The sequence below is a fragment of the Letharia columbiana genome (genome assembly GCF_014066305.1).
Source record: "Letharia columbiana isolate WasteWater2 chromosome Unknown Sc0000001_s0, whole genome shotgun sequence".
NCBI lineage: Eukaryota > Fungi > Ascomycota > Lecanoromycetes > Lecanorales > Parmeliaceae > Letharia > Letharia columbiana.
This window is the reverse complement of record NW_023501037.1, coordinates 554,638-578,926: the sequence shown is the minus strand read 5'-3', so window position 1 is coordinate 578,926 and position 24,289 is coordinate 554,638. Positions and strand designations below refer to the sequence as shown.

Sequence of the window (24,289 nt, the reverse complement as noted above, 5' to 3'; positions counted from 1 at the left end):
AGCTCTTCACCAGCGTGATGCTTCATCTGTTGTTTCTTTCTAGTGCCATCAATCACCAGAGTAAGAAAGAAAGACAAGGATAAAGGAAGGAAATGTCGTAAAACGCGTTGTTTTATGCGTTATTCACTGCAGTCAACACGCATCAAAAATATATCTCGAAAGTGACAAGCAGCAAGGGCGGAACCTCGGTCAAACTTTGTTAGTCAGGTACCAGATGTCGTCCCGGAACAAAAGCAGCAATGCTCACTCATAGCAGGAATGGATTGCTGAGAGTACGGGCTCCTCCTTCTATAACTTACCACCTCAAAGTCTGCTCCTGAAGATTTTGCGCCTTTGAAGCCAGCTGATTCGGCTGTCGGACTTGTGTTTGTGCTCATAGAATGTCGCTCTGGCGGTGTAATGTGCGGCTCACGCGACTATTATTGCGATGTCCCTACTCAATGACTACTACTAGTGGTCCCGCTACAACTCCTTCATTGCTTGTCAAGGTCCGAAGTGATATGAAGGCTGCCATGAAAGCGAAAGACAGCTCTCGGTGCGTGGTGAACGGTGCACATCCGCCTGACTTCTTTAAGGGGAAACCACTTACGCCCAGAGGGAAACAGACTAGACGTCCTTCGAGGTCTAATATCAGATATCACGAATGCTGCCAAGACATCAGCACCAGTTACTACAGATGCCCAAATGCTAAAGATATTACGAAAACGCGTTAAGAGCTCCGAAGCTGCTGTAGAGGAGTTCCAAAGTGCGAAGCGGGATGACCTCAAAGAGCGAGAGGTTGCGCAGATCGCGGTACTAGAGGCGTACATCGGTGATAATGATTCAATGGGAGAAGACGATATCATAAGAGCCATACAGGATGTCATTGGCAGACTGAGATCGGAGGAGAAGACTGTGAATCAGGGAAGTGTCATGAAATCCATGGTGGGACCTGGTGGTACCTTAGAGAACCAAACGGTCGACAAGCAGGTTGTCGCAAAACTGGTCAAGGGTGAGTTACATTCTCCGAGCTGTTTCTTCCAGATTTGCTCTGCACAGTGAGTTGCGAGACTTGTCCCAGAAGTAAACGGACGACTCAGATTTGACATTCTAACTTGGAAATCATTCAGGCATGTTATGAAAAATTTCAAAAGTGATTTAGGTCTTACAGAACTGCACTCTATGATCGCTGAAATCCAGATCACTTTGTCACCATTACGGGGAGACGTCAGAGAGAGCTCTAAGATTCAGAGTCCGGCCTATATCAACAGATTGCATGAGGGTGACGAAGTGAAAACCAACGTCTCCAGCAGTGTGCTCTTAGAGTAGAAAGACCTGACCAAGACCACGACAGCGCCCAATCAATATCTTACAAGCTTGCCACTTTGCACATACGAGTCCAAATGTGGCTACTTTCCAGGGAATTGACTTCAAGTACATCCGGATTCCAGCGATAGGACACAGGAATTAGTACTTGGTCAGCAAAGTATTCCGTGTTACGCTCGGCCTTCGTGCCCGAAGGCTGCCCGATAACGGGTTGCTGTATCTCATAGGCTCTTCAGAATGTGAATGCTACTATCAGTAGGGCTCTACGCAATATGTATATTTCCCCCAATCTCGATCAAACCGTATCTCCGGGGGTCTACTGTGCGTTCGGTATTGCGAAGTTCCCAAAGACCATGGCCTGGCCATTTCCTTCTCCTGTCGCGAGCAACTGCTTTTCCACGGCGAGCATTAGATGTGTGGTACTAACAATCAATTCTGCAGATAATCAGCATTAGCACTTGATTTGCACACTGCATTCCCTTTGAATGTTAGGCAGGCGACTTACCTTCTAATTCCAGGGAGTAGCTGATCGCTTGATCCTCATCTTTGTAAACCAATATTGGTGAATCTTTTCGCCCTTTCCTCTCTTCGACCCGCACTCTCAGCCCAACTTTCTTGTCTTGATCGACCCACAGCATGTCATCGGCTTCACGGCCAAGCTCGTTCGCAACGCTGTCGGAGGCGCCTGTCATGTGCTTTTCTGTGGCTTTGGCCTTCTCAGCGAGCCAGTTCCTGAATATCCGCTGGGTTTTATCTATGATGTTTTCAACGCTGAGGAAAAAGCCCCGACGCGGGCCGGTCTGAACCACAGCTACGAGAAAGCGGAGCTGCATGAAAAGCTCATGGGCCTCTAAACTGACATTTTGCGTCACAGTGTTTCTTTCAAAAGGTTCTCTGATTCGATTTGCTACCTCACTTGTTCTAGAGCCTGGTACATCGCCAGCTGGATGCGGACGGTGGATCTTTGGATCTGGATCTTTTCGAGTGGGCCGAAAGTGGGAATACAGCCTCCCAAATGTACCTTGCTTGGCTGCTTGATCGTCTGCAACCTCGGATATCCGGCCCTGGCCTTCGATCTCATCACTGAGCCCAGGGGTGCCAAGATAATCGCAGTACAAGTATGGCTCAGTGTACTGCGCTGACGGGTGATAGCATTCGAGAATCAGCTTTCGATCAGTGAGTGTTGCTGCGCGCAACAGCCGCCCATGGACAATGCGAATGATCAGGTTTTGGAAGCGGTGGCAGACGGATCTGGTCTGAAGCAGCGACTGCGTGGGGAGTAGATCCAACATATGGATCAAAATCTTTGAATCTTTAGCGCGCGAAAGGTGAAAATAGTAGGATACGGACCTCGTTAGGAAGGTCGAAGAGGCCTAAATCGTCACCGGTAATACGAATCTCATGGAGTGACGCCATGGAGCTCAGTTCCCAGACTATGTGAAATAACTCGGGCTCGAATTCCAAAGAGAAGGCGGATATATATCTTCTTATTGATCTGACACAGAGAGCTTAATTTGGTCGCCGTGACAAACTAGCAGTTCAGAAGAAGGGGACAATTGAGATTTTGAAACCGAGCGAATCCGGCAATTATTGAGTGACCAAGCTTTGCGGACGTGAAGTTTCTTTTCGCTGCTCTTCTATCACAATACTTGGGCGATTCGGACCACCGCACGCCACGATTGTGACAGCTATGTTGTGACTTCCGGTCAGTTACACTTAAATCCGACGCTAATATATCGGTTTGCGGGGCGGCGGAGCTGTCCATTCTGCGACAGGACGTGGCCAACTCTATCAAAATTTGTTTTTATTGCTGATCATAATTGCATCGGTGCCATGCCAGATGCAATCCTAGACGACATCTCGCATCGAAGATACAATCCACTACGTGGGAGCTGGATTCTAGTATCCCCTCACAGGACGAAACGGCCTTGGCAGTAAGTGGTGAATGAAAGAGGGCCCCTATCTGACGTGAATGGTCCGTTCATTTCAGCTGAAAATTTAGAGGCCAACAAGAAGCAGCAAGCCAGACGACCCTACCACAATACGATCCATCATGCTATCTCTGTCCGGGCAACAAACGTGCCCAGGGTGATACCAATCCTAAGTATGAGAGTACATTCGTCTTCGTCAATGACTACAGTGCCGTCAAAGAGGAACAGGCTGAGTATCAGCCAAGTGACGAGAGTGGCAGTAAGCTGACGGCAGAAAAGTATGCTTTTTGATCAGGTCTGACCAATGTAGGCCTCTCGTCGCTGCTTCTACGGGCTGATCCTGTCACTGGGAAATGCTATGTTGTGACATTCTCACCAAACCATAACCTCACTCTCGCAGACCTCCAGCCATCCCAAATAGTGCCTGTTATCGATACTTGGACTCGGCTATACACCGCTCATATCTCTCCAAAATCACCATTGGCTCAGGTTGCGAGTGCGACAACGCGACCACCAGCGAATCACCAACATACCAATCTTTCAGCATCAAATGCACAATACCGGTATATGCAGATATTCGAGAATAAGGGAGCGGCAATGGGCTGCTCAAATCCGCATCCACACGGTCAAATCTGGACGACAACAGGGCTACCCGAAGAGCCTGCGCTTGAGCTTGATCAATTGAAAAATTATCGGCGTGAACAAGGAGGCATGCATCTACTGGAAGATTATGCGAAGCTGGAAATCGAAAAGCGAGAACGGGTTGTAGTTGAAAATAAGAGTTTTGTGGCACTGTGCCCGTGGTGGGCAATCTGGCCGTTTGAAGTCATGATTGTGGCGAGACAACACAAAAGAGCGCTGGTAGATTTTGACGACGTCGAGAGAAACGATCTTGCTGAGGTGATTGCGGAAGTCACTCGGCGATACGACAATCTATTCGAAACGCAATTCCCTTACAGCATGGGCATTCATCAAGCACCCTTGGAGGGTACAAATGTCGAGATTGAGGCCAGCCACTTTCACATACATTTCTACCCGCCATTGCTGAGGAGTGCAACAGTGAGAAAATTTTTAGTTGGGTGAGTAGACAAAGTAGTTCTGTTCCATTTCAACACTAACAGGCTGGGATAGATACGAGCTGATGGCGGAACCTCAAAGAGATATTACACCTGAGCAAGCTGCGGCAAGGCTTCGAGATTGCGGAGGAGAGCTGTACCGGAATAGGCTCAAATAGCCGAATATTTATAGCGCCTGAATAAGGAAGCGAAGACATCATCTGATGCCTAAATGAGCATCTTGAGCAACAGAGAGGGTCACTGAAAGAGGCATACGCTTGAACGATCTTCTTGCCATATGAACTGAATCAGTGCTGTACCATCACTGCTCTGAATCACGAAATACGATGCCGATCCCATTGCTACTGAACAACATAATAGCCCCACTGGCTGAACATCCAGACCAAACTTCCGGTGGAAATGAGAATTGGCCCTGCCAAACCCCTGCCCCACCCCGCCGTCTTGAATAGCAGCCACTCGCTCATGAAATGACTCCATGCGATAGCGTAGGCCCACATTGCGAGCTGGTAGAGCTGGGGATTGGATATGTTGTAGGCAGTGTAGAAGCGGATGATGGCAGACACGATGGTCCAAGTACCGAAGATCCTTGAAGAGAGGGCACTGGTTTCTGAGCCTGAGTGAAGATAGACCTCGCGCGTATTCTTTGTGGTCGTGTAAGCTTGAATCGTGTTGCCTACAGACACAACGGAGACCTGAATTCCTCGTTAGTCTTCAAGATTTGCTTGGCAGGGAAAGGGAAATCAGACTAGGAGAAGCCATGAAGGCAGCCAGCCTTCACCTTGCGGTAGGAAAGACATTTTATCGGGTCTGGAGGCTGTTGACAGAAAGGGTGGTTGCTGGTTTCTAGTTGCGTCTGTGAATACGTACTCTCGGTGCTCCGTTACTGTTTCTCAAAACAAGTAAGCAAGAGCCATAGGATACGCGATTCCCAAGTCCAACGGTCGCCAAGCCAGGTAAAGTCGTGTTTTATGGTGAACTACAACCCTGGAACCTCCCGCCGGTGCCGACAATCTAGTTGGCGACCACGCGCCGCTAATGCGGGACTATCGAACAAAATAAAAAGGTAGCAGCGTTCTGTTCACCTACAAGAACCCTCACCATCCTGTCTGAACCGCTTTGACTTCGATACTCGACAGTGACATGTCTTTCAAGTTGGACAACCTTGGTTGGTTCTATAGAGGAAAGATGGAACAATCTGCTACATTGTCAGAGTCTCTCGACCATAAAATTGTATATTATATGTTGGTCACGTGCACTGTTGTCGGTTTTCTTACCGTCTTCGCCAGACTGATACAGTTCGCACGATTAATGCTCAGTCTATTCGTCCTTCCTGGCAGAGAGGTATACTTATCTGTCCCCTGGAATGCAGTTCCATCAGACTAAATGAGCACTCTCAGCTCCGCACGTTTGGCCAGCCCTCTAAAACATGGGCACTTGTCACGGGAGCTTCGGATGGAATTGGCAAGGAATTCGCCCTTCAGCTATCTCGCGCCGGCTACTCCACCCTTCTCGTGTCCCGCACCGCCAGTAAGCTCGATGCTTTGGCAGCAGAGATCAAGTCCAAATACAACACCTCCACCAAAATCCTGGCCATGGACTTTGGAGCCAACAACGACGACGATTATGCTAAGCTCAAGGCACTCGTCGATAGCTTGGACATTGCTATCTTGATCAACAATGTTGGTGCCAGCCACTCTATACCAGTACCCTTCACCCAGACGGAGCAGTCGGAAGTGAATTCTATCATCACTATCAATTGCATGGCTACATTGAGAGTGACGCAGCTTGTGGCTGCCGGTATGGTGCAGAGGAAACGCGGGTTGATAGTTACTATGGGCTCCTTTGGCGGTCTGTTCCCTACGCCCCTCCTCGCAACGTACAGCGGCAGCAAAGCCTTCCTGCAGCAGTGGTCTACCGCCCTTGGCTCCGAACTGGCACCCTATAACGTCCAAGTCGAATTGGTGCAATCTTACCTGGTCACTTCCGCCATGTCGAAAATACGTAAGTCCAGTGCCTTGGTGCCGACTCCGAGGGCGTTTGTCAAGAGCGTACTGGGTAAAGTTGGCAGGACTGGAGGGGCGCAGGGATGGACTCATACGAGTACGCCATACTGGAGTCATGCGATTTTGCAATGGAGTGTCAATGCATTTGTGGGGCCGGGGAACATGTTACTGTTGACCTATAACAGGTGGATGCACAAGGACATCAGGAAGAGGGCGTTGGCGAAGCAGGCTAGAATCAATGGCAAAAAGGGACTATGAGGGACACAACCTTGAGTTGCGGTACTATTTTAGGAGACTCGATCTAATTTGCGCCCAGACTGGCGACGACATTGAGGTTTCTGTTCTTCCAACGCAGGTTTTCACTTCTGTTCTTTGCTCTACAGAGAAAAGTACATAAATAGGAGATGCTAGAGCTATCGCAGTATCTAAGGTCAAACAAGGTTTCAGCTCAGATGCGATTCTGAGCCAAATCGTGGATTACAGGCCTCGAGAACACGCACTGTTCTAAAGATTATTGACATCATCCACAGTCCTAGTCTCCAACAAGCCTACCACTCATTCCTTCTTCGCGAAGCCCAACTCTCTCACAATTTTCGTGATGCCTTGAACCTCTCTCTCAGAGAACTCTCGCCTCACAGCATCCATGTCAAAGGGTTTGCATTGCAACAGATTCTCATGGATATCCCGTGCCCTCCCTTCAACGTACTCCTTCCGCTCCTGCTCTTTCTCGTGCGTCGCCATCGCGTCCGCAGCAAGCCCCTCCGCCTTCCCCTTCAACGCCTCGTCCGCTTTTTTCAACTTCTGTGCCTCTAGCCGCCCCTGCTGCTCCTGCCCTCGCCTGTGCTTCTCGAGCTTCCCTTGGATTTCGGACAAGTTCGCCTCGATGGAACTCTCCCTCTCACGCTCTTGCTTTCGGGGTGGGCCCATCGTGTCGGGCAAGAGTGGGGATACTGTGTCCGTGGCTGTGTCGGGCTGGTCCGGCGGAGTGTGCTCGTCTGGTTTTCGAAGCTGGGTGTGTGGTTGAGGGTTGGAGATGCTGCCGTTGATGCCGGGATTCGCGCATATGCTGTCGGGGGTTGAACGGATCGGAGCCTTGAACTGCTCTGAGCGTGACTTGACTCGAAGATCTAGGGTTTTGGCAACTTGGAGCCAATACTCTTTGGGACGTCGTTGTCGTGGAGCTGGGTCCGCAACAGGCGCTGGTGTTGGTGGCTTCTCAAATGTCTGACTTGTGGCTAGCCAGTTGGAGACGGTAGTCCAACTATCACTGTTTGGAGGGGCCTCCTTGGTGCTGAGAGGTAACAGGTTATGTTGGACTCTTGGTGACGAGGACTTCTCCGAACCCGCATGTTTTTGTGCCGCTTGAGTGTTGACGGGTAGAGCAGGTTGGGAGTAGGAATTTGCCTTTTGGTTCTGCAACATGCTGACCCTATCAAGGAATCTAGGGATTGTTGGATGGGCAATTCCTCCCGAATAAAATGTAGAGTGAAGCTTGTTCTGTAGCAAAGTCGTCTGCTGTCGTATGAGCTTTGGCTGATGAACGGGAAGTTCACGGACAGACATTTTATTTGTAGGGGGAAGAGGTGGATTGCAAGGATCTCGACTCTTGAATAAAGCATCAGAGGATATGGCAAGACGAGATCATATATAGTGGAGCGGTAAATGTGTTAGAATTTGCCAGGTTGCTGTGTTTGAATGGTCGAATTCTGTCTGAATGTGTTGCTGAACACTGTAGATGCTGAATAAAAAACCCCCCAAACCGTCAATTCAATAAGCCATTCATGGCGGGGTTATTGTGTTATAGAGCTGCACCCGTTCCTCACGGATCCAAGTTGCAAGGGAGTCAGAACTAGACAGACATCAATGGAAAAAATCGCTTTCTGTGGGGGTATATGACTAAAATGCAAAATCTTCATCAGGACTCAAGCCTGTACTTCATCCTTCGCAATTCGCTTCTGCTTCTTGTTCTTCTTTTTGGTACCCTCTACCTGATCTTCTTCCTTATGCTTTCTCTTCTTCTCCTTTTTTGACGAGGTCGTACCATTCTCTTGCGGCGGCACGAATTCCTTCTGCCTCACCATTTCTTTCTCGGTTTGTTTTTCCCGTTGCTGTTCTTCCCTTCTTTCCTTCGCCGCCCTTTCCATGGCTTGCTTGCCCAAAAAGTATTCTCCACTCTCGATTTGCAGGTCAACCTTACTCTTCTCCTGAGGCGGCGGAAATGGTGTGTATGGCTTTTTGCTCTTATCCGTAATCTTTAGAGGCTTCTTTCTCTTGCTCAAGGTTCTTTTCTTGAAGTGGGGTAGGAACCGTTCCCAGTTCTCGTTTTTTAGATCAGGATCCTTCATCAATTCTCTCTTGATCTACCATTTGGGAATTAGCACTTCACTTTGAAGACAAGTATCGAGTTACGAGAGACGTCTAAGGGGGTTGTATGCAGCAAAATTGGCGTTTTGCTCCCGCAACAAATGAGGACCCAAGTCAAGTTACTCAAAGGTGGGGAATGGCTCGGAAAGGGTGCATACCATCAATTCCTTTACATGGTAGATTGGATGGATGTTTGCCATGCAATCTTCCACCACTCTCCGAACCTCCTTTAAACCCTTGAAACTACCCATTGCGCTGACCGTATTGCCTTGTACGAGTATATAGCACCCCGTCAACAGCTCCAGAGCCTTCAAGGTAGAACCCTGCGGCCCCAATATGCGCTGCCGTCGCTTAATGAAGCGCTGTGAAAGATTCCGGAGTCAGTGCTTCCTCTTTATATAGAACAGTCGGATCTGCAGACACGTCTCGAGAAGGAGAAATGCTAAAAATGTCAATCACGCCGAGAGTCCATACCTCCTTGTTAGCCACCTGGTTGCGGATTTTGATTATATCCGCGGCGACACCATCTTCAAGGATTTTGATGGCCTGAGGAGCCTATATAGGGAGTCCCGGTGTAAGCAAGCAGTGGCGTAAATAAGTGAGCAAAAATCTTACAGGAACACTGCGGGAGAGGAGTTTTATGAGGTCTCGAGCGTTGAGGATTGAAGCGGGGTCGTAGGTCTTGCGAGGTATCAGCGGACATGCCTCGCTCTAAAATAGCAGGACCAGATACCTTTCGGGTTGTCTTCACGGACATGCTCCCCTCGATTAGGTCAAGAGTACAGGCGATGTGGTGGGTTGCCAAAGCTAAGCAGGATATGCACAGAGTGAGTTTGAAGGTCGTTACTGTGGGAAGCGGTGGGATGTTGACGCACCCCGGGTAACGAGAGGCCATGCTTCTTTCAAATACAGCTCCCTATACTTTGGAAAAAGAGTAGCGAAGCTGGATTCTTCAGTGAATGCGCCCGCTGTATTGTCTGTGGGGGTGAAAGGGTCTTGCTTCCATCTGTCCAAGGTATCATCGTTATCCCAGGGTTTATCCCTTTTGTGCGTCGAAGGCATGATGAACAGGCGGGAAGTGGGGAAAGTAAAAGGTATGCTGTTCACTCCTTTGCTCGTACAAGTATTGTTGTTATTGTGGTTGTCTCGAAGACCATGCTTGGGTCAATAGGTAAAGCAAGTATTGAAGTGGTGAAATGGTGAAGAAGCTTGTGCTTATCATTAAGGTATAGGGCTGAAGTGGTCCGGCTATTCAAAATTGACGTTCAAATCACCTGATCGACTGTTCCTGTGGGTTCCCGCTGTTAATAAGGTTTAAGTTGCCAAGTTTCCCAGTTCCCAGTTTCCAATTCCCAATTCCCAATTCCCAGGCAGTGGAGGACTGGACATGCTTATTTTTACAGGGTGAGCTATGGGGGCTATTCGTGTGAGCTAATTGTCTTCGTATCGGCGCGCTTTGACTTGGAGCTTCTCCTGTAAGGCTGTAGGGTACTTTAGGCTGTCAATCAAGGTCCCACTTACCGTACTTCACCCTACTACTTTAGACAACATTTTGTCCAAAGAACCTACCTTGAGGGTTGGGAAAGTCTAAGGTACCGTACTCGTACCTACCTAGGTAGTCAGTCAGTCTAAAGGTACCTTAGCCGCCGTCGGAGCTGTCAATACTTAGGTACCTTAATCTCATGCACCAATGGAGCCAATGCAGAGATATCACACGCGGAAACGATTATGCGAGATACCTGATTACCATAGATCCCCCTTCCCCCCCACACTTTTCGAATTTCTTCATGTCTTTCTCTCCGTGGCCTGCGTCCACAGTCTGTTTCTTCATGGGACCCTAGTGGTAATGTTGCCAGCGACAGCTTGTCAAGCTATTCATCCATAGACTAGCCTTCCATATAAGAATCTTGACTGGTCCTTTCCACATGTCTCGCTTCTACTCTACAAGTGACATCTTCTTTCTTCTTTCTTCATCCTATCATCCTCCCATCCTCCCATTCTCTCATCCTTCCATCCGACTCGCCTATCTTTTATTACCCCTCAGGGTTATCAATTCCCAGAGCATATGGACGTCAACACTTCGCCGCTCTAGCCGGTGGCTGATATTACTTTCTCGCTACCGGTCTTTTTGCTTCATTTCCCCGGAGGGGCAGTCTTTCTTCATCTATACCTGCTTCGTTTCTACATCTTATGTCCTCACTCAATTGTTTACTCCTTGCATCTTTTTACCAGATTATCCAGCGTATACAGCCTGCTCTATTAAGCAATTACGCCTGAATAGTGTCAAGAAAGACATGGATTGAGCGCTGGCTTATGCTGACTAATTGGTCATATCCTGAATGCAGGCATGACAATTGCGACTCGAAAGGTAACAACGAACACCTCAAGTGGAAGCAAAGATCATGACAGCGGCTTCTTGCCAATGCAGACATATCTGCGCGGTCTGAGTTGACGGAACAGAGCTTGGGAGGACTTTGCTGAAACTCACAGGGGAAAATAAGCTTTCAGATCTGGGTTCGCTGCATCGACACATGCCCCGGCCACCAAGGCGTGAACATCCTCGATAGTCAGGCCCAAACGTCGAGTAAAAGGAAAGATTGCCAAATTGGTTAGCGCTTGACGAATGGTCTCTTGCTTAGCGTTTCCTATCCGGCGCTCTTTTGGGTCTATGGGAAACCGCGGGTCAGCTTCATGCTCATGACAGTCACAGTGATGGGCACGCTGTGATGCACCCCCTCTATAAGGACAGCTCAGCAAGAACTCGACATACCACTTGACCATCCGCAGAGAGGCAGTGGTATCATCTTATGCTCGATCTCAACCAGACCAGCTGCAGAAAAAAGGCCGTGCAGTCGCAGTGGTGCCCGAGGATCTTTGATGCCCTCAAGTGACCGGATATAATGGTTGCTCCACCGACGGAGGGGATGGGAACCTGTGATTGAGCCATTGTCACTCTGACACATCCAGTAGAGCTCTGTCATTTGGACCCAGCCGCCAGGGTTGAGGACTCTTCCCACATCGTCAGCAGACCCTTGACGCCTTAACAACTTTTCGGTGCTACTACCTCTTGATGTCCCTGAGATACGACGGCCATCTTGAAATATTGATTCCTCCCCCCACCATTCTTGACTGGACAAGGTCGAATGTATTGGATTCGAAGGTGAACGGGAGATTAATGTCGTCGAGCTATAGCAAGTATGGTCAGCGAGATGAATATATAAGTTCGAGTCGCGTTCATTGCGAGCTGTGAATGTCAGGTTCTTGATGTGTGCGTGAAAGCCCTAACCTGTGGCTCGAAGTTTGCCGGCGTTTCATCCGGCTTCAGTTGCGGCGAAATGTCGATCCCAATGACCTGAACGAGGTCAACGTTTGGCATTCTCGTCAAGTTATGTGAGATAGACTTGCCTGGCAGTCAGGATAACTCTCCGCCAACTCCATTGCCCATGATGCCGCACCATAGCCACAGTCGAGGACGTTCTTCGGACTGGTCACTGGTGGAAAGATGAGTCGTCCGTCGAACACAAGATTGAACACTCGATGTTGATTCTCCAGCCGATATGCCTCTTCCTGCCATGCTGTTAAGCTCGTGCCAACCAACAGCTGTGAGTGTTCGTTTACCTCATCAACGGGAACGAGGTGAATAGAGTTGTCAATCGAATACTTCTGAAATTCTCGGTCATGGATGGTAACAACTTCCAGGTATTGAGGATCCACCTCGATGGTGTCTCTTTGTGGGTCTCTAGTAAGTCTTGCTGTCAGTGTATCCGATTTCCGTGCTTTGGAATTAGAGATCTATTCTCTTGCATACACCATTGCATCTATTTCCACGATCCTTACTTATCTTCACTCGAGATGTCCGATCCTCAACGGAACCGCAATCAATTGTTGGATGCACGAGTGTGGCTCTGCAACCAGCTTTGATTTGAGTCTTTCCAGATCCCACTTGCTTCGATCCCTTTGATGGCTCCTCTGGCTCCTCATTTTTTGGCACTATCGGTGGCTCTAACCCCCAAGAAGGCGGTCGAGACTCTAACGTATGACCTGAAGAGACCAGAGCCTAGCAGCCTACTACTTGATATTACACTCGTACCCTGGCTGCGAAGCCGTGAGAAGCTTGGACAGGAATTATAGAATAAGCTCGGTCTAAAGACTACGCGAGCGTAACCGTGCAGAAGCACACGGCTAACGCAATGGCCGCATCGAAATCTTCACACGGGAACCTCGTCCACCATCCAATCAACCCAGATAGTCCAATTCTCGGCATGTATACGCTTTTCTCCTAGACCTTGTTGTGCAAAGGATCTCCCACATGACTGCTACCGACGAGCGTTGCCGTAGCATATGACCTGCGTCCTGCAAACCTTTTCCAGCCATCATATTGGGCTGCAACACAGCTCAAGCTTGCATCCCGTGACATGAAGCATCTTCATGCGTCTGGCCTGAGTTTGTGGCCTTGTTACAATTGCGAACTGCTCAAACGCCCTCGGAAGTCCGGCTCCAGGCTTTGACGCTTGCCAGCACAGAGGTTGTTCTCCCTTCTAGTTTGAAGATGGTAGCTCTAGACGCACTCTTATCTGCTATCTTATGAGGATGTTCTAAGATTCAGATTAGTCTGCACAAAACCAGCAGCATTTCAGCCGTAGCTCGTGTGCATTTCTTTGACCTGCGGTTACCATAGCACTAAGATGCGCGATGCGAAACCCGAGCCCATGGCCTCGGGTTGTGCATCGATTCAGGTCTCGATTTTGTTCATCTGACACTTGGCACCCTTTCGCTGGCTCTCCAATCCTTGGCTCGACGCACCTCGTGCTCCTGCTACTAGTGCTCCGACTCATAGAGACGGGCGGAAGCACCATCTGTGACCCACCCGTTTCCACCAGCCAAAATGATGCAAGGAGGTGTCCGTTATGTTGATTGTTGGAAACGCATAAGCTTTCCAGCCCCCCATCAAAGCATGTTCATGCAGGTCTAGCTTTAAGACGCTAGAGACTGGGAGACTGGATAGTGCATGCAACACTTGGCCCTTTCGTCTCTTGGGAAGACATCAAACACCGAGCCTTCGCAAAAAACAGTCCCTCGAAACATGAAACGAGTCAAACTGTGTTCGTGACCTCAGCAACGGCTGGAGGACCTCGGTTCTGAAAAACGCTTTCTACTTCTATGCAGTACCGCTCTGTGCTTCCGGCACAATCCGCTTCTCACAAGAGAAAAGACAGCCACGAACAAGGACACATTCCAGAACTCAAGCTGAGAGCTTACAACGTTGAATGGCATGTTCTAGACATGGTGGATTTACTACAGGATTAACGGAACTTGCTTACTTGGTCCCTTCTCGTCAGTGACCGTGTCGTAGGTCAAAAACTTGGACTCTTGACTATGTTTGCTATGAAGGTTTACGACGTGACTCTGAAACTCTGTTGACGCCTTCTACTCCAGACTCCTGGCTGATGAATTATGCATAGAGAATATTGAAACCCTTAATGTACTTTCACCACTCTCGAGAGCCCCAACAATGTCTATCGACGGGTTACTGCCCCTTGGCCAACGAGCTCTTGGCGTATGCAAATCATCAGTCATAAGCACCTCGTGGAGTCGTATGTTTTGGCCGCAGGTGTCTGCTCCTCGCTGTTGTACCGGCTGGACGAGATATCCTTGCGGCTAGGAAGAAAGTCAAGAATGGCACGGGGACGCTGATGGGACAGTTGAATCATACTACCACGCATCAAACTGGATAAAGGAGCTCATCGGTGGGATAATCTCGCGAGGTCGAGTTAATTTGCCTCGGTGTATATTGGCGGATTGGAAGGAAGGCGGCCTTCGCAATGTGTGGTGGGCGTTCAGGTTTTACGATTGAGATACAGTGACGAGCTCTCATCCGTTGTTTTCAGGGTCCGGCCACTGTCATCCTTCGCTTTAGCATGTATAGACGGGACTATTGCTCCTAGTCTCAAGGCCAAGTCTTCACATACACACGTGACATTCTCTTGCAGGTTAGGCTGAGCTCATGGTACGGCAACGTCTGCATGCATGCTATCTCTATTTTATCAATTTGTGGGTAATCTGCTTACTACCTTGGACATTTCCTCATCGGTATAAATCCTAAAGCCTTTCTCCTTCGTCACACTGGCCAGCTGGACGTTCTTCGAATCTAGCTTCTCCTCCATGACCTGCTTCAGTGTTTTCAGCACCAAAGTCTCCGCCTCCTCCAACGTGAGTGATTTGTGGAATTCGTTCTGTAACTCTGCTTGTGCACCCTCACTGCCTGATCCAATAGCTTTGGCGTCGTAGCGATAAAAGGTCCCTGATGGTTCCGCATGATATCTACTCCTGATTAGTCTCTCTGCGGTTCTACGTTCCCAAAACTAGACGTACAGCTGTGGGCCTTCCTCGTCGATCCCCGCAATCAGCAACGCAACACCAAACGGCCTACTCATCACGCTCTCCTCCCCCTCAGCGCCTTCCCCGAACCGCAAGGCCAAATCACAGATTGCTTGAGTACAGCTCTCCACCCCTAGTCGTTCGTTGTAATGGAAGCTATGATTCTGACTTTCAACACGGGCGTGTTCGATCATAGAGCGAGCGTCGGCTTGCAGTCCGGACATGGCGCAGCCAATGTGGGAGTCTATCTCAACAATCTTTTCGACCGAGGAGGTCTCGAGGAGGGTGGAGGTCACGCGCTTTTCGACGCCGAGAAGGACACCATGGGAGGTGGCGATCTAGAAAGAGGACTGTTAAGTGGTTGCAGGTGGAAGGAGACACCTTGCGTACGCCTATGGCTGTTGAGCCTAGTTTGATTGCTTCAAGAGAGTATTCGACTTGGAAGAGACGGCCTTCCGGGGAGAAGGTGCTATTGAGATTGTCAGAACCTGGTCATCTAAGGGGGATCCGAGAAGTAATCATACTTTATGCCACGGTCTGCAGAAGAAATTAGCTGGTGGATGAGATAGTGAAAGCTTGCATTAAGAGCTTACCGTATTCCGACCGTGCAATAAACATTATGAGGGTAAGATACAGAGAAAGAACCGTAAGAGCTCGAGATACTTCTTTGGAGAGGTCTTGACTCTTCGTTGAAAGCCGAAAGGGCGTGTAGAGCCTTGCTTGTTTATATCGGGGTGGTGCTGGTGTACGCAGACAAGCTACCTCAAGATCCGCGCCAAGAATCGTAGGGCTGACGCCAAGCAAACATCGTGATCAAGGCGCATTACTGCCCGTACTCCACCTCTGAAAACACCGCGACGACGATATGATATTACGAAGGCCACGACCTTTTAAAGTTACCAGGAGTCAATGGGTGGAATACGATCATGTCAACAACCGCAAATGCCAGAAATACGGCAGAAAATAGCAGGCGACCCTCAGCAACATCCGGTGCCAAATCCAGAGCTTCTTCGTCTCGTCTGGGAGCAAGAGAAAGACCGCTCTCTTCTGCGGAGGTAATACCGGAAGATTCTGCGAGTAATGGGCCCCATAAAAGAAGCGCGTCTGGTGCGCAGAAAAGGAATGGCTCCACCACAACATTTGGTGAGAGACAGACCGGAAGGGTACACCTGGCAACGAGGGAGAGTCTACAGGTTCGAACAAGAAGCCCGGTGAAAGTACCCGTGAGCGATGGTATCGAAGACTGGGGATCGAAGGAAAGGGTGTCGGCACGACAGAGTAGTCCGGCAGTGGAAGGGCAGGCTCAAGCCCCGAGGAAAGAGAAGAAAGCAGCTCTACGTATGTTTTTCTGAAAAAAGAACCTGTCGACAGGACCGTTGCGCTGAAATCATGGAATTCAAAGCACCATGGAAACCCCAAGCTTCTCTTATCCCACACACCACAGCGCCTCTGGCCGCTCGCATCTCTGCGTCTCCCCTATCGTCTCTCATGCCCGAATCTCTTGAGCCTGAACTGTTGACAAATCTGACGCCTGACAACCAGGAGTCTGCCATTCTGGAAGACCTTCTATTCGTTTTCATGGGATATGAAGGACAATATATTCGATACGTAGACAAGTACAACCCATTGCTGGAGAAGGACCGGTTGTCAGGACCGGGCTTTCGAGTACTCCCAGGACTTGATCCCAGTCTTCGAGATCTTACAACCTCCGTGTTGAAGATGGCAACCTACTACAGTGCTATGGAAGCCTTTGTAGAGGTGCAGAGTAGGGAAGAGTTCGGGGCTATCAATCACGCACTGTGTGCTTCGATATCGAAGCTGCTGAAAGAGTATCTTGTGCTCATTGTCCAGCTGGAGCATCAACTTCTCAGTAACCCTTCTTTCACTTTACATCTTCTCCATCTACATACTCTTCCTACAAGTCATATGATGTTTCAACTTTACACTCTAGCCCAGGAGATACTGAAAAAGAATTCGCTGTCAGAAGAGGACCTTGATGATTCGGTCGATGGCTTTGACGATGTCGACAACATCTTGGAACAGCTTCGAGAAGGTGGCGATCTCGCTCCTGGTAGCATGGCGAAGAAGATATGCAAAGGGGGCAACGTGCTACGTCTCCTTACAGAGCGATTATCTTTCATGTCCGGAGATCCTGCCGCGAGGACGCTTCTGCAGACTCTTCTACGAGATGCGAGCCGACCATACATGGCGATGCTGAACGAATGGCTCCACCATGGTGGTATCAAGGATCCACATTCTGAATTCCTCATCAAAGAGCAGCAAAGTATCAAACGGGAAAAGCTGGAAGAGGACTACACCGACGAATACTGGGAAAAGAGGTACACCATCCGCGACAATGACATACCCCCACAGCTAGAAGGCGTGAAGGATAAGGTACTGTTGGCTGGGAAGTACCTTAACGTTGTTCGAGAATGCGGAGGCGTGGATGTCAGCAAAGAGGTCAAAGACGTGCCAAAGTCATTCGACGACCTTCAATTTCTTGACAACGTCAATAGTGCCTACGCTCACGCAAATTCCTCCCTGCTCAATCTGCTCGTCACGACACATGCTCTCGGAGCCCGGCTACGGTCAATGAAACACTACTTTTTCCTTGACAGATCGGACTTCTTTACCTACTTCCTCGACCTCAGCACGTCCGAGCTAAAGAAACCTTGGAGACTCGTCAATGTTGGAAAATTGCAGTCTCTCCTCGATCTCGTACTGCGTCAACCAGGGACCGTGGGCGCCCAGGACCCTTTCAAGGAAGATGTCAAAGTGCAGATGAACAATGTCGGACTGACTCAATTGGTAATGCGTGTTGTCAATGTGAGAGGTTTCGATGAGGAGCCCACTCCAGAGAGCGTTGACCGCTATCGCACACCAGCTACGAGACCGGCTACCGACGAAGAGGACAAGATGACTGGCTTTGAAGCGCTCGAATTCAAATTTTCCGTACCTTTTCCGTTGTCGCTAGTCATCAGCAGTAAGACGGTGTTCAGATATCAGATCCTATTCCGATACCTCTTGTCAATGCGTCACCTCGAGGGTCTGCTTGTGAGCAGCTGGGAAGATCATAACAAAGTCCTCAGCTGGACTCATAAGAGCGGTGATCCAAAGCTCGAGATGTGGAAACGAAGAGCATGGACACTTAGAGCGAGGATGCTAGTCTTCGTTCAGCAAACGCTCTACTATTGTACGTCTGAAGTCATCGAACCTAATTGGCAGGCTTACATGGCACGTGTCAATGGCGACGATAAGCTTGATGGAAGTGGCCGCCCTGGGTCTTCGAAGACCACTCGAACGGTCGACGAATTGATGGAAGACCATGTAGATTTCCTGGATACATGCCTGAAAGAATGCATGCTCATGAACTCCAAACTACTCAAGGTATGCCATCCTCCCTTCCGCGCAATCATTCACCTAACATGTCGCTGTCATAGATCCACAGCAAGCTCACCTCCGCGTGCACCATGTTTGCAACCTACACCAGCACCCTCTCCCGCACCCTCTTCGCCTGCTCCCCCTCCCTCGCTGGCACTCCCGCCCACCTCACCTACCTGACAACCACATCATACCGCCACAAGAACGCCCAATCGATCCCTGATGAGATCAAAGCGTACGATCCGAAGAAGTTGGAGAATCTAACGGAAATGCTGGGCAAGTATGAGTATAATTTCAATCATCATCTGAAGCTGCTGTTAGCTGCGTTGGATTATTATGCGGCGACGGAGACTGTGGCGCTGAGTAGGCTGTGTGCGATGCTGGGGAGTGCGATTAACGGAGGAGGTGAAGATGAAAAGAGGGAGTTCTGATGGATCGGAGCGGAGGAGCTTAAGGCGGGCCCCTTGGACACGCGTGGCAGGAATAGCGGGTGTTGGTGGGCAGGTTCCCAGCGTCTAGGGTGGAGTGCCTATAAGGCTTTTGATATGAATGGCCATGATCAAGACAACGCTCCTCGTGAACGATGACTTCGAAAATTCAGTGATATTGAGTTGAAGCTTCTGCTCTTTTCTAAACATCGTACCTTACATTGGTCGTAACACATCTCCGCATCACCGTATAGTACATGGTACAATAAGTAGCGAAAGTGCCCTTATGAACACAAAGCTGACTTAAAGCCAGCGCTGATATATTGCATCACATTAACCCTATCACACTGGTAATCCCAGCTTCTTCACTCAGCATCTACCCATTCAGATTCATACCCTTGAAATCCTCGTCAACACTTAAAACACCCATAGCCCAGTACACCCTTGTCCCGGCGTTTACAGTAATGAATCTCCTATCGTTATTATCTTTCGGCGGATGGACGAATTGGCTCGGATCGTGGCCCCTGCCCGAGAGTCTGTCGTCTTTGGATATCGGATTCAACATCATCGTATATGGCGGCCCTTTGCCCATATCCGCCGCTTTGATCCAAGCTCGCTCACAGCCCGAGGCGATGAGCACGCTCGTTTGCCAGCCAGTTAAGCGGGCGACGTCACGCAATTTGGTAATAGTCCAGCCGCGTTGCGCGGGATCGCGGTACTGGACGCCGGCGTGGAAAAGGCCCATGCAGCCGTCCATCATCGCAGCGCCGTGGTGGGGGTTTATGGATAGAGTGCTGTCGATTGGTTGTATGCCGGCGAAGATGCGGCCTATGTTGTTAGCGTGCACCGCTGTTTGGGGTGCAGCGACGCCAGCGGCGGCCATGGCGGCTGGTGGCATAGACGGGTGGGCTCTGGAGCAGATGATGCGTCCCATATAGTACATGATGAAGACGCAGGAAATTGAGTAGGAACGATAGTAGAGGGCGGGCCCAAAGGGTGTAGCGGTTGGGGTCATGTGCTCTGGAGAGAGAGGTGCGTAGTCAGGCCCCAGAGAGCTTGCATAGACGTCAAACGCGTGTGAAATGGCTGACCATTCGGCTTCGGCTTCCCCTGTGGCCGCTTCAAGAGGTTGGTCCTGGCTAGGGACTGGGGCTGTGTAAAGTCGATCGTGTTGAGCTTGGTCGAAACCTCGGGGTAGGCGTACAGGGCCAGGATCAGGCATCATGCCATACATTTGGGGAGGTTGCTGTCCGTTTGGTGTGGGTGGTGGGCCTTGTAGGGTTGACGACTTTGACTTCTTTGCTGCCTCCATGTACGCTCTCCTCTTTCGAGGCAGGTCTTTGGCAGCAAACTCCGCCAGCCTACCCATCAACAGAAGGAGGTGATCAAGACTACCACAAACCGCATCTAGCCTTCCGATTGGCGCTCTGGGAGGGCAACGGCCCCATTGATCATATGATAGTCTGGGCTCCAGTCAGTAGTTTCCATGATTGAATCTTTTTGGAGACCTACAGGAGACGATTGCCACTAAGTATGCTTTGATATATGTCGTGCTTGACGTACCACCAGAACAGCTCACACTGAATCTCGAAGTTTTCAATGTCACGGGCCGTTAAAGGTGATTCGGTCTGGGGAGCAGGATCGCCTTCGTCGATAATTCGACCATGTTGATCATACCTCGTGCTCCAGCCCATGATTGTACTGATGAGCCCTTCATCCAGTTGTCGGTCAACCCTCGCAGGAAAATCGTCCAATACTCCTCGTGCATATTCGTGCCAGTATGCATTGGGATGGCCAAATTGCATCTCAAGCCTAAGTCTTGCTTCGGCTTCTTCTTGCTGCCGTCTGTGGGCTTCTATCCGCTTTACCATTCTTGCATAATCAATGTCCATGATGAGTTCTCGAGCACCAGCAAGGTGACTGTTCCATTTGTTGTGCTCAGCCGTTGTCACTTCATAAAAGCCAAGCAGCTGCGTCGCAGCAAGTGTAGCAACGTCCTGTCGTTTCTTCTGGTTGCCCAAGGCCTTTGCTACTCTTCTCAGCGCGTAATGGTAATGTTTCAACGACGGCGTCGATGACGTCTGTTGCAGCTTTGCAATGTGCAAACTCGCCAAAGCCAACATAGCATGGAGAAGCCCTTGATGTGTTAGTGCTCGCATTGGCAAAGTATAAGACCAGAGCGCTCTTTGCGACCAAGGGACAGGTTTGCCTGAGAATATCAGGGCAGGGTTCGACGGATGCCGTTCGCAGACGGATAGCGTCGGTGCAGTGGCCGTTATAAAATGACAGAAGACTCGAGCGGTCTGAGGATCCCTCAATGGTGAGGCCGCATAAGATGGAAAATATGTCGCGAGTATATTGGGCTCGTTCAAGAAATTGGTCATTGATCTAATGCGACCCTGGCCTTGATCTGCTGTTATGGCTACCATTGCCCCAAGATCGTAGGAGGTTGTCCCTGTGACATAAGGTTCCGATATGAGACCCTCTTCGTCTGACTCTACGTCGAAATAGTCATCCTCGTCTGGCTCCACTACCCACGGTGTCTGGGCTGGAACTCCGTAATGTTGATTTTGCGAATGGGCTTGGTGTGGGGAAACATCTTGAACCGCAACCCCATTCCAATTCGAACGGCCTTGAATCGGGAAAGATGAAAAGGAGGCGTGGTTTTGGGTTTGTTTAAATGCACTTTCTTCCTTTACTGGCCAGTGAATACTTTGATGCATGTGGTTGGGATGAAATTCTTGAGGGTTCAAGACAGGAAATTCGTCATGAGGAACTGGAAACTCGGTTGACCGCATCGAATCTGAGCCACGTGACCGGCCATGAGGAATTTGTGTAAGACCCATTTCAATGCCGCCATCACCACCGCCAAAACTTTGTTGCTGAAAGGTTTGATATGGGAATGAATCACCGCGGCTTTGAGCAACATTTTCCGCCATTGCACTGCTTGGGAAACCGCTGTGTGAATAACCCGTTTGTGATGCATAAAGCGGCTTGGAGGCGCTGTCGCCTACCGAATATGAGGGAACGCTGTGTGTATAGCCAGTGGGGCCATGGAAGTTTCCTGCTGCTATCGGTCCACCTGCCACAGGCACATGTCCTAACCCAGTTTGCTCTCCATATGGAAGGAGACGCGGCGCAATTGGAGTGTCCACGGATGCTGAAGATATACCCCCATAGATACTTGCAGCTCCACGAGGGTGGGAAGGATGTTGAGCGCGAGCAGCAATTCCTTGCTGCGTTGGCCGGAACGCACCAAGAGGGTCCTTGAAAATGACTCGATGAATATAGCCTTCGCACTCGCGCTTCGACTTGACACAATTTTTACAGGTTGGGCGCTCCTCGCCGCACTTGATACGCCGCTTGCGGCATGCTGTGACATATGAGTGATCTGAGAATTTCTGAGGTCCACAACACGAGCAAAAACTTACTGAGACAGCCAGTCTTGGTCCGTCTCCGGGCCTTCACAGGATTCGTCATTCTTGATGATTCTGCCGCTGCACTGTTCGTGTTGATTTCGGACGCCGCCATGCTCCCACTGGCCTCCTCTTGAGGCCCCAAAGCCTTGTTTGCTGGCGGCCCAGTGCGATGAGGTCCAGTGCCTTCCGGCATTTAGGCTGCCAGGCAAAGCTAGTATCCAGTGTGTGCTGCTCCTGAACTTGTTCTCTCTTAATTATGGATCGTCCAGTCCAACCCCTAGGGATGATTGGCGTAGTATAAGCATGAAAGAATGCTGTGCGTTAAATTGTCAGGGAGCCCGGGGGGGATGTCTTAAGGTGCCAGCTGCCAACGTTGACTTGTTTGTATAGGATTAACCGAGCTGACGGCACACCATAGAGTCATGAAGATAGCCGTTGGGAATTGGGGGCTGCAGCTCTGGCTTGCCTCGATTGTCTAGTTTTGGCAAAGGTATGGTGTGGATGGGCCAAGGGCGGATAAGGATATGAGCAATTGGCGGGTATGATGAGGGGAGAGGGAGCTGGAAGAAGCTGTGGAATAAGCTGACTGCGGGGAGAAGTCATGATGCTTTTGAACAGCCTGATAGGTTACGAGAGGGCGATTGAAGAAAGTGTGCTGTTTCTGTGGTGGCACCAGTGCAGCAAAAGGCAAGGCGAGGTACTGTAGGCATAAGGCGAGGCTTTGATCTAATAAAATCACGTCCAAAATTCAGATAATCCAGGGTCGTTCCGCCTTTTGGTGGGGTACCTTTATACCTTACTTTACTTAGCCTTCTACGGGTTTTTAGCGTCACTACGGTATAGAGTACTTAAATCCTAAGGTAAGATACCTTACCTTAAGTATCAAATGATTATCAACAAATTTAAACAAAAATACCTTCAACTGATCGATTCAAAGCCCAATCCCAACGTCCATCAAACTGCTGCTGCTTCGGAACGTCAAAGCAAGGTATTATACAGCATACCTCATATAACTTCACCGATTGGGAAGCAGCATGAACGTCCCCCATGCTCAGCTTCGACATCTGTTAACCCCCTATCCTCGTCTCGACCTTCACTTTGAGCCTTGCCTAGAACACTTTTCAGCTCCATCTTAAACCTTCAGCCCTTAATTATTTCCTACCATCCTACTGACGGCATCCGACAAGTATTGGCCAGTTGACCATGGACGTTCAATCAGCTTAACATATGCGTCACGAGACCTCTTGGTACCTGTACCACAGGCTGACCTTATCTGTGAGAGCGGCGCAGTTATTAAAGTACTGAAAATGGTCCAGAATAGCCCAGAATTACGTGGACCTAAAGAATAAAGGCCAATGTCTCTTCAGCAGTGGATTCCTCCGTACTGCATGACATCGTCCCGCTGTGGCTTGAGCAAGTATTTATAGGTACGTCAAGCAAATATTGTTCATCATTGAGAAACCACCAAATGGGATACCACTGCGCTTGGACCCCCATACACATACCTATCCTTCCAAGTCTGGGAAATCTCTATCCGGCTTGTTACTTCTGAAAAGGCTCTAGGAACGACGTGCTCAAAGCAGGAGATGTGTGGCAAAGTGGAAGCCTGCCTGCAAGTGAGCATTGCCAACTTTCGCTTTGGTCGAAAACGCAGGCAGCACCAGGAGAGCTGAAAGCCTAGAAAGAGATGTTCCGTTGCAGTGCTTGCCTCAATTCATTAGCTCATCGACGCTTCCTTATCGCCATCACGAGGCATAGGGAACTACCAAATACAAACTACCTATGCGAAACCGATTTGCACTTACTGGACACTGGTACGTAAGCGTGCAGGACCTGTTGCATTGGGGCCTGCTGCAGGTACGACATTGCAATGGTTGATTAACAACCTCTCCAAAAGATGCCATTTTCTTGTGCTCGCGCTCGGTCCGAACACGGCCGAATGGTGCCAAAGCCACATCCGACCGCTGATCCGACCGCTGATCAGAATTGCACCAAGCCAACAGT

At 49.7% G+C, this 24,289-nt stretch overlaps 11 protein-coding genes across 11 annotated transcripts; 4 read left to right on the top strand and 7 right to left on the bottom strand.

Annotated features, from left to right (window-relative positions):
- Positions 1-440: 440 nt before the first annotated feature.
- Positions 441-1,308, top strand: HO173_000764 (uncharacterized protein; the record flags this gene model as incomplete). The annotated part of the gene is made up of 3 exons (XM_037302712.1): positions 441-535; positions 606-1,037; positions 1,110-1,308. The coding sequence occupies 3 exons, from the start codon at positions 441-443 to the stop codon at positions 1,306-1,308; spliced, it is 726 nt and encodes a 241-aa protein (XP_037170219.1).
- Positions 1,309-1,621: 313 nt separating this feature from the next.
- HO173_000763 (uncharacterized protein) lies at positions 1,622-2,721 on the bottom strand (the record flags this gene model as incomplete). Its single annotated transcript, XM_037302711.1, has 3 exons — positions 1,622-1,740; positions 1,811-2,609; positions 2,656-2,721. The coding sequence occupies 3 exons, from the start codon at positions 2,719-2,721 to the stop codon at positions 1,622-1,624; spliced, it is 984 nt and encodes a 327-aa protein (XP_037170218.1).
- Positions 2,722-3,138: 417 nt separating this feature from the next.
- On the top strand, positions 3,139-4,470 carry HO173_000762 (uncharacterized protein; the record flags this gene model as incomplete). The annotated part of the gene is made up of 4 exons (XM_037302710.1): positions 3,139-3,239; positions 3,308-3,495; positions 3,547-4,315; positions 4,368-4,470. The coding sequence occupies 4 exons, from the start codon at positions 3,139-3,141 to the stop codon at positions 4,468-4,470; spliced, it is 1,161 nt and encodes a 386-aa protein (XP_037170217.1).
- A 183-nt stretch (positions 4,471-4,653) lies between these two features.
- Positions 4,654-5,109, bottom strand: HO173_000761 (uncharacterized protein; the record flags this gene model as incomplete). Its single annotated transcript, XM_037302709.1, has 2 exons — positions 4,654-5,004; positions 5,059-5,109. 2 exons carry the CDS (start codon positions 5,107-5,109, stop codon positions 4,654-4,656), a joined length of 402 nt encoding a protein of 133 aa, XP_037170216.1.
- Positions 5,110-5,452: 343 nt separating this feature from the next.
- HO173_000760 (uncharacterized protein) lies at positions 5,453-6,573 on the top strand (the record flags this gene model as incomplete). Its single annotated transcript, XM_037302708.1, has 2 exons — positions 5,453-5,653; positions 5,710-6,573. The coding sequence occupies 2 exons, from the start codon at positions 5,453-5,455 to the stop codon at positions 6,571-6,573; spliced, it is 1,065 nt and encodes a 354-aa protein (XP_037170215.1).
- A 297-nt stretch (positions 6,574-6,870) lies between these two features.
- HO173_000759 (uncharacterized protein) lies at positions 6,871-7,878 on the bottom strand (the record flags this gene model as incomplete). Its single annotated transcript, XM_037302707.1, has 1 exon — positions 6,871-7,878. The coding sequence occupies one exon, from the start codon at positions 7,876-7,878 to the stop codon at positions 6,871-6,873; it is 1,008 nt and encodes a 335-aa protein (XP_037170214.1).
- Positions 7,879-8,237: 359 nt separating this feature from the next.
- Positions 8,238-9,741, bottom strand: HO173_000758 (uncharacterized protein; the record flags this gene model as incomplete). Its single annotated transcript, XM_037302706.1, has 6 exons — positions 8,238-8,675; positions 8,838-9,041; positions 9,154-9,234; positions 9,295-9,360; positions 9,413-9,486; positions 9,555-9,741. 6 exons carry the CDS (start codon positions 9,739-9,741, stop codon positions 8,238-8,240), a joined length of 1,050 nt encoding a protein of 349 aa, XP_037170213.1.
- Positions 9,742-11,739: 1,998 nt separating this feature from the next.
- HO173_000757 (uncharacterized protein) lies at positions 11,740-12,492 on the bottom strand (the record flags this gene model as incomplete). The annotated part of the gene is made up of 5 exons (XM_037302705.1): positions 11,740-11,865; positions 11,966-12,031; positions 12,085-12,246; positions 12,298-12,418; positions 12,488-12,492. The coding sequence occupies 5 exons, from the start codon at positions 12,490-12,492 to the stop codon at positions 11,740-11,742; spliced, it is 480 nt and encodes a 159-aa protein (XP_037170212.1).
- Positions 12,493-14,723: 2,231 nt separating this feature from the next.
- HO173_000756 (uncharacterized protein) lies at positions 14,724-15,675 on the bottom strand (the record flags this gene model as incomplete). Its single annotated transcript, XM_037302704.1, has 5 exons — positions 14,724-15,000; positions 15,052-15,395; positions 15,448-15,526; positions 15,582-15,594; positions 15,651-15,675. The coding sequence occupies 5 exons, from the start codon at positions 15,673-15,675 to the stop codon at positions 14,724-14,726; spliced, it is 738 nt and encodes a 245-aa protein (XP_037170211.1).
- A 308-nt stretch (positions 15,676-15,983) lies between these two features.
- Positions 15,984-18,869, top strand: HO173_000755 (uncharacterized protein; the record flags this gene model as incomplete). Its single annotated transcript, XM_037302703.1, has 3 exons — positions 15,984-16,395; positions 16,460-18,444; positions 18,498-18,869. 3 exons carry the CDS (start codon positions 15,984-15,986, stop codon positions 18,867-18,869), a joined length of 2,769 nt encoding a protein of 922 aa, XP_037170210.1.
- A 373-nt stretch (positions 18,870-19,242) lies between these two features.
- Positions 19,243-22,478, bottom strand: HO173_000754 (uncharacterized protein; the record flags this gene model as incomplete). The annotated part of the gene is made up of 3 exons (XM_037302702.1): positions 19,243-20,329; positions 20,379-22,239; positions 22,298-22,478. The coding sequence occupies 3 exons, from the start codon at positions 22,476-22,478 to the stop codon at positions 19,243-19,245; spliced, it is 3,129 nt and encodes a 1,042-aa protein (XP_037170209.1).
- Between the last annotated feature and the right edge of the window lie 1,811 nt (positions 22,479-24,289).